The sequence below is a fragment of the Furipterus horrens genome, unplaced genomic scaffold, assembly GCF_987537825.1.
Source record: "Furipterus horrens unplaced genomic scaffold, mFurHor1.1.pri manual_scaffold_4, whole genome shotgun sequence".
Lineage (NCBI taxonomy): Eukaryota > Metazoa > Chordata > Mammalia > Chiroptera > Furipteridae > Furipterus > Furipterus horrens.
The window spans coordinates 160,407,624-160,422,820 of record NW_028327174.1 but is presented as its reverse complement, the minus strand read 5'-3'; the positions used below and the strand labels follow the sequence as shown (position 1 = coordinate 160,422,820).

The 15,197-nt window shown below is 37.1% G+C and overlaps 1 protein-coding gene across 1 annotated transcript in view; it reads right to left on the bottom strand.

Annotated features, from left to right (window-relative positions):
* Nucleotides 1-15,197, bottom strand: part of RORB (RAR related orphan receptor B) — a 62,847-nt gene that overhangs the window by 29,445 nt on the left and 18,205 nt on the right. Inside the window, exon 4 of the mRNA XM_090275224.1 lies at nucleotides 9,882-10,271. Coding sequence (XP_090131350.1) covers nucleotides 9,882-10,271 — 390 coding nt within the window. The remainder of the gene's footprint in view (nucleotides 1-9,881; nucleotides 10,272-15,197) is intronic.

Genomic DNA, 15,197 nt, shown 5'->3' with positions numbered 1-15,197 from the left:
ATTTTTAATTTATCACTTGCCTTAAGGATCTAGAGAACTGCTCAAGTCTCTGTTTAGTTTATACTACTAGTGTGAAAGTGGAATTCTTAGGGGATCCATTTTGAATTAATGCCAGGATATCTCTATGGACTTGCTCAAGGCAAGTTTTAAGGGCCTGCATTAGGTTTTCAGAATATCAAGATTCCTTAGAATCCATGCTCTGAGTCAGTAACTATAATATATTAGAACAACTGGTTGAAAGGTGAAATATTTAACCAAGTGTGCATTTTGTCTTTCTGACAATAGACCACTAGTTTTATAAGTTTTCTATAATTAAAAGAACAAGTCTACTGGTTAGGATATAATAGATGACAATGTCAGGGAGGACAATGTCAATTTCAAGAATTTTCTGATTTTTCTAATCTCTATTTAGAGCTCATTATTATTTTAGCACAAATAGAATTGTGCTGTCAGCATAAAAACATCAGTAACACTTGAACTTAAAACAGCCATCTCTTAGTAATCCTCACCCTCAAAGGGAAAGTAGCCTTTTTAGCATTTAGCAAATTCTTTTAAGAAAGAGTTGGGGTCAAAAATAACCTATAATTCATTTGTTGGCTTAGTTTCACAGTCCAGCCACTCATTACTCTCACACCAATGATATAGGGTAACTTTGGATCTCCTTTCCATACAAATTTTTTTTCTCATGGTTATTTTATTTTATCTTAGGTTTCATTGTTGACATTATTACAGAGATCTCCCATTACCGACCCCCACTTTTCTGTCCTCCACCAAGCCCCTGTCCCCCTACCCTTCACTACATTGTTGTCTGTGGCCATGGGCTTTGCATATATGCATATATGTACTTTAGCTAATCTCTTCCAGACTCCCCCTCACTCCCAATTATTGTATCAGAGAATAAAATAACTATTTTTACTTCATATAGACTTGAACCAAAATGTCCTTAGAGTTCTTCAATAAAATATATTAACTACACAAAATAATGAAAATGTTATAAAACATAGTTCAATAAAATATAAACATAGAGAAAAACAAGGAAAAATCAGGTTAATAAAGTCATAATAATATTTGGGCAAAGACTGGATGAACAAATTAATAAAAAGGTTAATATTTTCTCAAATTTCAGAAATCTTAGGTAAGAGCATTTTAATAGAAGGTAAGAAAGCAGAAGGTAAAGCAGAAAGAAAAACTGAAAGGCTCTACCTAGCATTTCTATTTAGCAGAGCATATGCAAAGGAAAAAAACATCACAGGATGCAAGGCAAATGAACTAAGATGGTACTTTTTAATAATGTAATAATGAAAAGCTGTTTTGGATCACAAGTGTTTTGTTTTATTGCAATAGTGCATGTCTGATTTTTGGGAAATTACAGTTCTTTCTTCAAAATAGCTAAGAAAATTGAGAGTCTATTATGAAAACATTACATTTCAAAATTAACTTTCATAGTAAAAGACCTCCTTCACAGAACAATCAGCAAAGATCAACTTACTTCAATGTCCTAGAAATGGTGAGTTGTAAGATAGAGGAAGACAGTATGCCTCTTTTCAGACTTTTATTTTTTGCCCTATGGGAAGTCACTTAACATCTTAAAGGCTTGGTTTCTTTGGGTTTAATTTTCCATCTACAGAAGGATTTGGCAGCAGACATTTTCTAAGGACTGTGTGAAGCATGGCAATTTGAGTCTGAAGGTCTATCCAGGAATTTCTCTATTTTGACTCACTGGGGATAAGTCTTACAGTTACAGAAGTTGAGAGTATGGCTCACAGTCCTAAAAGCACTTGGAGAGTCTTGATAGAACAAACAAAAACAATATAACCCAGAGCCGATTAAAATCTTTCCCTATTCTCTTTAAAAACTGCACCTCCACCTACCACCCAAAGCACAATTAGTGGGTCACAGATGATGAAAACCTAATTATGAAAATTGCTCAGGGCCATCATTAGGATTGACTGTAACTATTTGGATTTTGTTGACGTATGGATTGACTGTTAATTTAAACACAAGCAATTCCTCCCCTGCCCCACCCCCTTTTGGAAATTTTGTCAATGTATTTCTGACCATTAGGGAGAACTAATTAAGAGGAAATCTTTGGAGGCAATTTTACATTTTCTAACATTTGATTTAAAATATTAAAAATAACTTGATTACTTAAATAATACATTTAATTGGCTAACATTTAAAAATAAGTGTTTTCTAAATAGTCTAGCACAAAATTATCCTAGAATAAACCTACCTGAAAACCAAATAGCAGTTCTGTGGTAGACCTCATAAATATGGTTTAAACTTAAATAATAAATTATTTCTCTTCAGTATTGAGGGTGTATTGTCAAAGGAAACTTTAACCTAAACTAAACTAAAATAAAACAAGTAAACCAGAAGTATTTTTAGGTAGGAACATTTCCAACAGGTTTCCCCAATTTTGTAAACATCACATAAGTCCTGCACTGGTTGGCAGAGTGAGCCTGATAAGTTGGTTGTATACTGTGCTAATAACACCAAAGTGTTGACTTCCAGCAACCTGTCAATCGACCTTTCTGTGTTCTAGGGCCCTGTGGTATGCTAACCCTAGCCAGCACTTCCCCAAAACAGGTGCTTGACACTGAGGCTGAGACAGAACATGTCCACCCAATCAGTGGAAAAGTGATTCGGAGCTTTTTTCTGAGAGCCAGTGTAAAAGCTCGCACTGACTTAAGTGCTATTCAACAGTAAGGGCTGTTTCAGAGGCTATTTTATAAGTATAAACATTGCCTCCCTAGATAAGTCACAGGCAGAACCTCATGAAATCTTCTTTTCTCCTCCTTACTGCAGAATATTTCGTATCTACTATGGCTTTTAAAATTGAGTGTATAAAAACGGAATTGCTTTTCCAATAGCTTCTCAATAGATTTTTTTTTCTTTTTCTGGAGAGTTGGATTTTAGAAACTTCTTATGAAGTTCTGAATTCTGAGTAAAATAATTAATCCCGAACTAGTATCTCTACAGGAAGTCCACTGAGGAAGTTCAATTTTGCACAATTTCAACTCAAAATAGAAAAAAGTGATTTAGAAGATTTACCTAATCTAGCCAATAGGAAAGCTGTGTTAACAGAGATACAAGCATGTAGCGACTAATATGTACACAAGTACTATAAACATTTGTGTATAAGTACTTGAATTGAACATATATGTGTGTGTATCACATCTTTATATTTGTTTAGAGCCTTGCTGGTGACAAAGTGCTTTTGTGTTCATTAGGCCATTTACTCCAGTTGTGGGTAATCACTGCCTGAGCATGACAGTAGGGTGATTACAACATATTAGTGGTGATTTTTAGACCATCTTTGTGAGATTATTAAAGGATGTCTAAGGAAGATGTGGATTTGAATGACCCCAGCAAAGAACTATATTGTTCTTTGTGTCAGGATGCTCTAGAATAATCCAAGATTATGGACCTTACTCAAGTTGATTAGCCCAGGCCCTGTACTTGGGGAATTCTTTTTTAAGCTGTAAGGCAGGATTCTGGAAATAGCAGCCTCTTGAAAAATGGTATTCTATGGGTGACAAAGAAAGGTAGTATTAAAATTTCAGAGGAGTCAATTAAATCCCTCTTCAGTGACCTGTATAGGTCTGGGTCTAAGGCTGCTCCCAAAGCTGTATTGTACAGTAGCTCATTCTTTACATTGATTGTGCACGAACTTGGGGAATTTTGGGATTGGCCACCATCCTATCCTTGAGCTGCCTCTGATTGTCCTGAATTCTCATTTTAACCAGATATCTTGTCTTTATTTTGTTCTTTGTTTGTTTTCAGGTGGGTGGTTGGAAAGAAGAGGCTGGTGCACAATTCTGATTTGATTGTGGTTATTAACTGTATCGTTGACGGCCATTCTACCTCATGGAAAGTCTCAAATGTGGTCCTGCTCCTTGGGAGGGAGGCCTGGCTGGCTACTGCCACAGACAAGTGCTTCAGCATCCTTCAGGGTTTCCTGGTTGCCCGCAAATCTACTCCTCTCCACTACACTATCCTTCTTCTTGGTAAGTGGCTGTAACAAAGGGAGTATTTGTTCATACGGTCGGTTAAAGCTCCCACCAGAAGGGGAGAGAACAATAATCCTTCAAAATCATTTAGTTCAACCACCTTATTTTTCAGATGAAGAGACTGAGCCTCAAAAGCTGATCTAATTTTAAACAAGTTCCCATGGCCATATGGGCAGTCAGGACTCTATTTCAATGCACTTTCCTTACTGCCTGCAGAGGGCCTGTGATTAGGGTGAGGGAGGGAGGGGCATTTGATGGCAGTGACAGTTCACAAGGCTGGTCCCTCAGAGCAGGAAAGGGAGAACTAAAGACACTAGATTTTCCTTTCCCCATACTGCTTTAATGATTTTTCTCACAGCTTAGTTTACTTTGATTCATTTTAACAACTAACTAGGCAGTTGCTCCTAAATCAAATGCCTACCTATGTTTGGTATGGGTGCCATCAGAGGACATAGAAAGTACATAGCTAGAGTTAAATCCTATTCTCTGGGCCATCTTGGAATAAGTAGTTAACTCTGTATAGGTAGAGAAATGCATATTTATCTAATATACATATAAATATTCATAGATTAAAGCAGTTATAAAATATTTATCTGCAGGAGCGTGTCATTAAAGGGGCTACCCAAGACAACAGCACCTACATGGGGTTCTTAATAAGTAACAATTAAAATATCACCAACTTTTGCAGACTTCCCCAAAATAAAACAGGATTAGTCATATCTTTATGTTTCTATATAGATCTGACAAAATAAAGTAGTACACTATAGGAAATAGATCACTTTTAAGCTAATCAGTCCCCTTTGGTAATCCCCTCTATTTAATACTCAGATCCTGTGAAAGGTAAATTTTTTAATTTCTAATTTTGATGCTTAAAATTCCAGGCTCCATAAATAGAACACAAAGGGAATATGAAAGTAAATCTATTTTTAAGACAGGAGAGATCAATGAATTTATATTTCATTGTCTTTATCTGGAGAGAAAATTACTGAATAGAAGAGCAAACCCAGGCGATGTGTGGAAAAGGCAATTTATCCCCTTAGCATCAAAGCTAATTTAGTGGACTTTTTTCTTTCTGTTTTAAAAAGCATGTTGTTTGGCCGCTGGAACTGTCTTGTTGACTGATACCTCTCAGATGCATTGTCAATCATCTCTGAGCTTAAATGAGCTTTTGCTAAGAGTATTAATCCTGCAGAATCTCCCAACCCATCTGAGGTCCATAGTGGGGGAGCAAAAACATGGGTTTCCACTTTCCTTTCCTGCTTATTTGTGAGGTATCCTTTAGCCAGACTCCTCTTCCCGCCACCAGTGATTTTAAGATTTTATTGCCAGAGATATAACACACCCACCATGCCATCTTGAAGGAAAATGCCAGCTAAATCCAGTTAACACTGCTGCCTAAATATTAATTTGAAGCTTACTTTTGCCCTTCTCTTATTTCATGTCTTTTTCTCCTATGGGATTTTGAGAAACCCAAAGATATAATTCTTGAAATGCTTAATATTTTCTTGTTTGCTTGCTCACATTTTGTTTCTAGTTCCAAAACTATGGGAAAAAATTATTCCTCATAGAAAATGTGGCTCAGAGTTAGAAATAGTCTCCATCTCTCTCACCTCTGGGAGGATTTGTGATACTATCAAGCCCAGGACTTACATGACACTGAATTGCAGTTATTTATTTTGATGTCTGGCTCCTAGATCATGAGGTCAGGAACCTTGGTCTGCTTGCCTTGAGTACCTGGCACACTTCAAAAATAGGTTTTTGAAAGAATGCTTGGCATTCCCATGTTGGAATTTAGGCTTCACCACTTAACTAACTGTGTGGTCTAGAAAAATTGTTTTCACTGTTTCTGAACTTTCATTTCCTCCCTGCACGACTGGATGACTTCTTCACAGCCCACCTGAAGACACTGTGTGAGGCTCAAATTGGCTAACATACCTGAAAGGTCTTTCTACATTTTTCTCCATATAGAAAGTATTATTATTAGATTCTTAACCTAGAAAGTCTGTAGTTTCTTTAGTGCACTTTTAGAAAGACAAGTTGGTTTTTCTGGGGGAATATTTCTGACTCTGATAACATTCATATAACTGACTTCTTGGGGTTTTCATGCTGTTACTTCTATAGCTGTTTTATGGTTCTTAAACATGTTTCTATTAAAAGTTTTCAAATTGTAAGACCATAATCTACATGGACTAATCCAAAAAATGATTTAAAAAAACTGCTTTAAAGATGACCCAGTATCAGAATAATGACCTGACTGTACACATTTCATTGTTCTCTCAGAAACCAGAGGGAGCAGATCAGAACTTCTAGCAGCCAAGAGTGTTGTTAAAAAATTTTTTAGTGTGATATGGCCTTGAATTCACCCAATGAAAATGGTGCTAAATCAGATTTTGTATTTTGTCTGCACAGGGTTCTCTCTATGACAGCTTACCACCAGCCAGATTAGTGCAGCTGCTCATTAACCAAGTCAAGTCAAAACGTCAGCATGTTCACACTGTAAGCGCCTTTGTAGCACCTAGAAGAGCATCAGGCAGGCAACAAACACCAAACATGTTTTGTGGTGGGAATGCCAATTAGCTCGTGGGGCTCCCTGTTGATGGGAGAAAATATAGTATGGCGATTACAAGAATGGGTTTTGATGTTACTCAGACCTGGGTTTACATCCTTACTTTGCTTTTCACAAATTTTTTAACATCTGAGCCCCAATTTTTCATCTGTGAAATAGATATACAGATAGTTATATCACAGGCTTAATAGGATTGTTGTGAGAATGAAATAGAAATTCAATATTGCTCAGCATAATGTGGGTGCTCAAGGAAGGATAATTATATGACTTGTAATAAGTAGTAATGTTATTAAGTAATAATGAAATTGATAACATTATAATATCAATTATGTTAATAACAATGAGGCTGATGCATGACAGATATTGTCTTAAGAACTTGTAAATATTAGCTCATTTAATCAACACACACAGGTAGTGACTATTATTGTCCCAGGTTTATAACTGAGACTCAGAGGTTAGGTAAATTGCTTAAGGGAAAAGGCCTACCAGGTTCTGAACCCAGGCAATCTGACTTCAGAACCAGAGTTCTTATCCCCCAGTGCTGTACCTCTGATGCCTTCTCACCCAATGGTACTCTTATGGACTTAGTATTTTAGTGAAATGAGTGGCAGTTTTTTGGATGGTGCAGGAAAGAATAGCATGTTCCATCATTGTGGGTTGTCCTAGGTACCTACATTTGACACCCACAGAAGGAATTTGCGTCCACTAGGTGGCATTGCTGTTTTAACAAAATGTAAACCAAGTCCATATTTAGGTTTAAGAGAATGCTACATATGTGATCACTGGCAGGACAATCTAATACCATTCCTAAAAGTCTGATGGAAGAAATCTCCAAAGTTTAGGGAATATCTAAAGATATTCTAGAAGCTAATGGGATCTTGAAATAATTTAAAAAATACATGTTAGCTTGCTTTGGGTGTCACTGTGTAGAAAATCTGGATGAATTTTTAGATTATCTAGTCTGAAGGTTTCAGTTCAGAGACAAATAGATTGAAGGCCAGAGAGGAAAAGTGACTTGCCTAGGGTTACCCAGACTTCCTAGTGATTCTAAATTACAAGAAAACTGATTTTTGAATTATTACAAGACTTTATTTTGGGGTGTGGGGCAGAAGATTGCCAAACAATTGTGAGTTTTGTTAAATTAGTTTTTTTTAAATTAATTAATTTGTTTGTTTGTTTATTCATCTTTAGAGAGAGGGGAAAGGAGAGAGAGGGAGAGAAACATCACTGTGTGGTTGCCTCTCACTCACTCCCCCAACTGGGGACCTGACATGCAACCTAATCATGCGCCCTGACTGGGAATCGAATCAGTGACACTTGGTTCGCAGGCCAACGCTCAATCCACTGAGCCACAGCAGCCATGTGTTAAATTAGGTTTTAAATCAATTGTAAACTCTTGCACTTAGATATTAAGTAGAATAAAAATGAAAAAAAAAGAGGTATTTTTTTCTTCTTTTTTTTAACATGTTCTCTGGGAAAGATTAAGTGACTTCACTTAAAAAGACTATCCCTATTGGTTGGCAGTGTAGTCCGTGGACATTAAACCCACAACAGGTAGCAGAGTAATGGATAAACAAAGGACTCTGGAATCAGACTGTCTGGGGTAGAACCTGGCTCTCTCACTTAGTAAACCGAAGGATCCTGGGAAGGTCATAGAACATCTCTAAGCCTCTGTTTCCTCATCTATAAAATGGGAATAATATTTTTACTTATAAGAAAATTAAATGTATGTTTAGTGCCTGTTATAAAGTTAAAAAGCAAGGTTAAGGATAGCAATAATAATAAATATTATTGTTTTATTGCTGATGTTCAGGTTTCTGTGTCTCTCAGATATGACTGTTGTTGTGTTTTGTCAACAACTCTTTTACTCTCACATTCTGAGTTGCTAGAAGAGACAAATCACATTTCAGGTTTTATAACTGTAACATTGCTTCTTCCTCAAACAGATGGTGGAAGTAGCCAGGATATATATGGCATGTACTTCACTAAGTGTTCACATCAACTTTATTTAAAACACTGGTGGGCTTTAGGCTCCTATTCACAGTGTAGACAGAGAAGGTGCCTGAGCACATGGAATGCAAGCAGTACCAGCCAAGAGTTATTGGGCACTTGCTGAGTTCCAAACATTGCTCTGTTTTTCAAGTATCAACTCATTTAATTCTTACAGCAACCATGTGCTTTATGAAAGATGAGCAACCAAAAAAAAAAAAAAAAAAGAGGAGTAAACTGGGACTTACAAACTTGCTCCAGCTCAGATAATAAGCCACAGAGTGAGAATTTGAACTCAGGTGGCTTGGTTCTTAAACACTTTTGCCCTGTCATCAAACAGCATGGGATGTGAGGAGGGCTCAAGTTTCCTGAGCTCTACATTGCTTTCTCCAGTACACTGCATACTGCAGCAAAGCCTGGGATAGCTACTGTTTGTTTAGCTCTTCTGGGCTACTGTTAACATGCAACTTTGTTACCCAGGAGGGTAAGGTGTTAAACCTACGTCAATATTTACGGCAGTTAGTTAATGAAATCTACTGATTAAACATTTAATTGGCTTCTGAGTTTTACAGGGTAAAACAGAGTTGCGACAGGTCAGAAGAGAGCATCCTAAGATAGGGGACTCTTGAAGACCGCTTCTTAAGAATCAAAGGACATCACGGAAGAAAAAGGATTGGGTTGCTGATGTAATCATGCCTTATTCTCCAGAGCTTATTTGTTGCTCTTAGGTTCTGTAACATTCCAGACTATACTCTTTCATTGCCAGTAATTCAGACTCTATTCCCTTGTAGAATTCTTGAATTCAGAGTTACAGAAGGCTTAGAAGTCTTCTGGTCTGCCCCTCTGCCTTTACTAAGAAGTAAACTGAGGTTTGCTTACAGTTTGTCTCCAGTTATCTTAGAGGGAGAGTTGGAGCCTCATTCATTCAATTATTACATACTACGTATTTCTATATTCCTTAGTTATGTCACATTAAATAGCACCACTTTGAATCCTTGCTAAAATTTTCCTGTTTATATCAATAACATGTTTCTTTCAGTACTGAACCCAAATTTTACAGACAGCATCTGTTCTTTACAGATAGCATCTTTCTATTTATAATTTTGTCCTTCCTTTGTTTGAGACAGACTTTATGGGGCAGGGGAACAATGACATTCATTAGAATATATTTTAAAGTCGATTAGTTTTTTTCACTAGAAGGCATGAATATAAGTAATTCAACATAGACCTAAGAAAATGACAATATGAAATAGGACAAGGCAACTTCAAAAGAGAATTTGCAAAAACTGAGCTGGGAGGAGACTTCCGCTTACCGATTTCAGTCATTGTTATCCCTGGTGCTAACTGCCCGTTGTTGAAAGAGCTATAGGTAAACAAGTTGGGTACGGAGGTGAGGTCATAGATGGGTTCTTGCTTTATCTGCTTGATTCCAGTCATGTCAAGTCCTGACTGATCAGGGGATGGCTGGCCGGAATCCACGTTGTAGTAGCCCTCGGACTTGGGCAGGTCGATGACGTGTCCGTTGGCGTAAGTGCCACCGGCCTCGTTGCTCAGGTTGCTGAGGCTGCTGCCGTACACCCTGGCCAGGGCTTCCGCCTCCCCACTCTGCTGCTGCCGCTGCTCCTGCAGCCGCTGCTGGTGCTTCTGCACCTCCGCATACAGGCTGTCCCTTTGCTTCTTGGACATCCTCCCGAACTTCACAGCTGGGTCGGAGAGAAAAGCAGAAAGCAGCACTTCCGGTTACAATTCTCTTTAACCACCTCGAGTGCAAGGGGTCATGGTTGGTGTCCGCTCAGCATCAAATGCACAAACTCCTAGCACCATAGCCCAAGAGTCCAGTTATTTGCACTCCGTATTTGGCGAACGGTTATATTCATGGGCATCTGTACTGGTTTAGGTGCATAGCGAGAAATAAATCTAAGCTAAGAAGAAATGTGAAAGTTTATGTATGTCTTGTTGCCACGAAGTTAGAAAGCCTATTTCCTTATTCTTTTTTCACTTGTGGGAAAAAGAATCATAAAAAAACCAAAACTACCAAATAGTACCTGTTATGAAAATGTCAACCAAAACTCATTTTTTAGTTCCCCTCCTAAGCATTAAAATTGCTGAATTGTCAGATAGGACCTTATTATTTCACTATTTTCTAAATAGTGTATTAGGTAAGAACAAGGATGTGGGACAGGGTGGTAAACACAATTTTAAGTAAGCCACATCATTTGCCGTCAGTTGGCTTTTGGGACCAAATGAAAAGGATCTTTGAAAAATAACAATTTTGTACATTCAATGGGCAGCAGATGAGCCAATGGAGACCCTTTCTCTCTCATTCTGCCACCCCCATGTTTTATATTGCTCATCTCTTCTGGCAAAACCCTTAGCCATTCTGAGGAAAAAGGGGGAAGAGGCTCTATTAAGTAATCATAGAGTAATATGAGGATTCTTTCATTTGAATGCATTCTTTCTCAACTTACAGAGCTTACTCTCCTGAACTGTTATGGATAGTGACATTTTTCCTCATATGCTGTCAACTCCCATTTTAGGATGTGAAAATCCGGAGTCAAGGAGCCACCTTGTCTGAATCATCAAGCAGTATGTCATTATTGTGGGAACTACGACAAACTCAGAAGTTCCTCTCTGAGTTTGCTTCCTTTTTTTTTTGTGACACCGCTCCTGTCACCTGTTGGTGTCGGCAGCTCAGAGAATGTAGAAGGGATAAAGTGGAGAGTAGAAACAGGTTCAATCCTTGATTCAGTCATTGGGGTTGATGAGAATAACTCCTGAGAATAACTAAATGGTGAAGTGCTCAAGAACTCTCCAGCCTGAAGGGCCCACAGAATAGATTCCTCCTGTGAAAGAGCTTCCATCTCCCCCCTCCACACCCACAAATGTTCCTTCAGTACTCATTTTCTCCTTCCGCTGGTTACAGAGCCACCAAATTTTATCTAAGCACTGGCTTTTCAGGATGGAGACCACATTTCCCAGCCTCTGTCACTGCCAGTATGGCTGTGTGATTAAGTTCAGGGTAACTGCACACACTTCTAGCTTGCTGGATTGTGGATATGAGGAGACTTAGAGCAGCCTGAATTCTTCCTCTTTCTCATCAGCCCTTCTCCTTAAAAGCCCAAGTTCTTGCTTCCTACTGCTGCTTATGTTGGAAAACAAAGGGTAATTATCTAGTAATTTTTCTGAATGAAGACAATATATCTGGTCAATTCAGACCAAACTCTTTTCATCTCAGCTGTTGTTTCTACACAGTCTTGAATCATTTAGATCATTGTGTTTAACTTTGTTTGTGGCGACACTGTCTTTATTAGACCCTGTTTCTCAAAGACAAGTTTATTTGCTTACTAATTGCTGTGCTATTTGTAGTTTGTTCATGGACAATTCTATAGTAACCTTTAGGGAAAATGTTCTCTGTACCTTTATACTCTATCTTTATAAATAATTTACCACATATAATTCTCCAGTGGAAAAACATTTTTACAAAAAAAATAAACCATAATACATTCAGCTTCAGAAAGAATGTCTCCTTCCCCAAGAAAGAAATGTGACATGCTTCTTATTTCCTGACCCTCTATTGCACTCATATAAGCTTAGAACAGCTCTTGGTTACAGAGCTCTGATGCTGAATATCAAATTTGTATCTATTGCTATAGTTAACATTTTTTGTTTCAGCTTGAGCATATCTACTTTCTGATTTACTTTAGTAGAGTAGTTGTGCATTTCTTAGTTTAAAATTTATAAGGATAAAAAATTGATAATGAGAAAGTCTTCTAACATGAAGACAGAAATGCAATGTCTCTTTTTAAACTTCTTTCCATTCAATCTTAGTTTTAGATTTCTATACATTACACTTAGGTGAAATACACATTGTGGTGGATTGATTTTATTAATGACCCTGATTTCTCTTACCTATTCCCAGGTTCTCCCCTATGTAAATCTGCATCATCCTTTCATGTGTGTGGGCATTCTTACCCGAGTCCTTGACTCAGGGTCATATGGCCTGCTCTGGGCCAATGGGACATTGACATAGGTGACACAAACAGAGACTTCCAAAGTGCCTGTTTGATTGTCTCACCATGAAAAAGGCATGCCTAACCTAGCTTGCTGGAGGATAAGATATGTGAAGTAGAGCCAAGCCACCTCAGTTGTCCCAGGCAAGGCCATCTACAATCAATAGAGGAACAGACTGACCTGTAGTTGATGGTGGATAAATCAATGAGCCCAATCAAGACTCTGTATTTAACAATTTTAAGTTCACAATTATGCTGTTAACCACAGATCTCAAAATCAAAGCTAACAATGTCCAATAAATATGCTGTCAAGACCCGTACCCTAGTGAACATCTGAAAATTCAATGGTGAGTAATTATGCCTTTTCCAAGAAATTAACTCATCAGGTGACTGAGCAAACTGAATTGTTTTCAGATAAACAAAGCCCCACTATCTTTTGGAATTATTAGGTTTCATTCTAAATCATGGACTTTACTGAAAATTACCATAATACTATTTTAGGATGAATTTTCCATTTATTTCAGAAATACCGATGAGCCAGTTCTTTAGTTTTGTGACCCTTCCTGTAACAAATGTAGTGACATATTTGGGAAAAATTATGGTACATGGCAAAAAGTAAACCCACTGAACTTTCCTAACATACAAATAATTCCTTGTCACTATTTGTAAATACATACATTTGTTGTATTCATAGGCCTATTTTAACAAAGGCTGTGTTACTATTATATTTTCAAATATTAGGATTCATCTTACCACTAACCACTAATCAGAATGGCACATATTTTAAGTGTTTGCCCCTCTCAAACTTGAATTATTCTGTTAATGAGATTCACTTGAGTATAGAGGCAATCTCTTGTTAAACTGCTAGCTCTCAAAGAAACTAGCACAATATTGTATACATTGCAAGTGCTTTATAAATATTCAGTGATGATGATATTTGCTCACGATAAGCTCTTAAACCTCATTTTGATCCTACACTAGCAAAGGACAATTTTACAAAAAATGCTGAAAATCTTTTCATATTTATTTGGATTATGGGATTCTAAATGAAATAAAAGTTTTTGGAATAACAATGAAACAAAGTCATTGCTTCTTCAGACTTCTATTTACTTGGTAAGTGACAACTAGACACTTGATTTGTTGTTTCAAGATAACATAATTGCAGAACGATCACCTATGACTTTCCATAGTCATTTTGGAAATTATTTTCTCTTACTGTTTTTGGCTGTAAAGTTCTCTATGTTTACATCTCACTGCTTACCAAGGAAACTGGTCTTATTTTAATTCTTAAATTTCAGGAATGTGCCTTTCTTAAACAGTGCTCTAAGCTTTGTAGAAAAAAAAAATCTGATTCAATCTACTCAACCATATTCATAATTTAAAAATATTTTATCTCCTCCTTCTCCTCAAGTACCATCCAACAGAACTTCCTGTGATGATAGAATGTTCTCTGTGCTTTCCAATACGATGGCCACAAGCCACATATGGCTATTGAGCACTTGAAATATAAGTAGTATGACTTAAAAACTGAATTTGAAACTTTATTTAATTTTAATTAACTTTTTACATTTAAATAGTGACACTTGAAAACCATACTGAATGGTGCCATTCTGAATGAGAAGCCTAACCTGTGAAACCTGTCCTTGTAGGGCAGCTTCTAGTTTTTCACAGAGGCGTGTCATTAAGGACACATACTTGATTACTGCAAGGTGGGTGTCATGTTTTCTTTTTGGAGCCCAATATCTTCCTACTGGTGCCAAACATTTTTCTTTTTTTGTTTTGTTTGTTTGTTTGTAGTTGTACAGTTGGAACCAGTTTATATTGAAGATTCCTGCAAGTAACATTTCCAAAGGGTCCGGTTAAAAGGAAAAAGAAATAAGATGGTGGAGAAGATGCAGCGGGCATATACAAAGTATTAATTCATGCACACATATACATGCATACCTCACCCTATTATATACATAAACATGTGTGTATGTATTCCAAGTGGACTTGATCTTTAAGTCTTTGCCTAAGATAAATATGAGCAAATTTGTTATTGCCAAGTTTGTTGTCTATTCATATATTTGCCACAGCTAATAAACCACTATAGAAGTGGCAATTCAGGAGAGAATGAAAGTCCAGTGATTTCAACAGTTAAATCAAGCTATCTACTAGAAGCCATGCTGTTTTAGTGACCAGGTATGGGGAAGTAAGCATTCTTGGAGCCAGATATAACTGACAGAGAGAAAATGCAAATATCAAAATTAAGATGTTACTTATGTTGGAGGGAAGGTAGGTGTGATGTATGTAGAAAGAAGTTATGTGTGAGGGCATTTTACCCTGGCTACTGGCACTACTGCTAAAGCCCTTTGAAAATATTTGTTTAATTAGTTGAGATAGTTACAATAAATTAGTTGCAGGAGAAACACCACTTCTTTTTTCTTGAATCCTTACTAGACATAGCTAATCAACCATAATTTTAGGGCTCTCCAATCCTTTAATACCACATGTTAGGCATTACTTATCAATAGGAGATAAAACTTATTTGGCTTCTCTGGTGTTAGTATTATTTACTTGGTATAAAGTATCCTGTATTATCAAGGTTCAAACCTCTATATAACAGAGTAAAGAAGAACT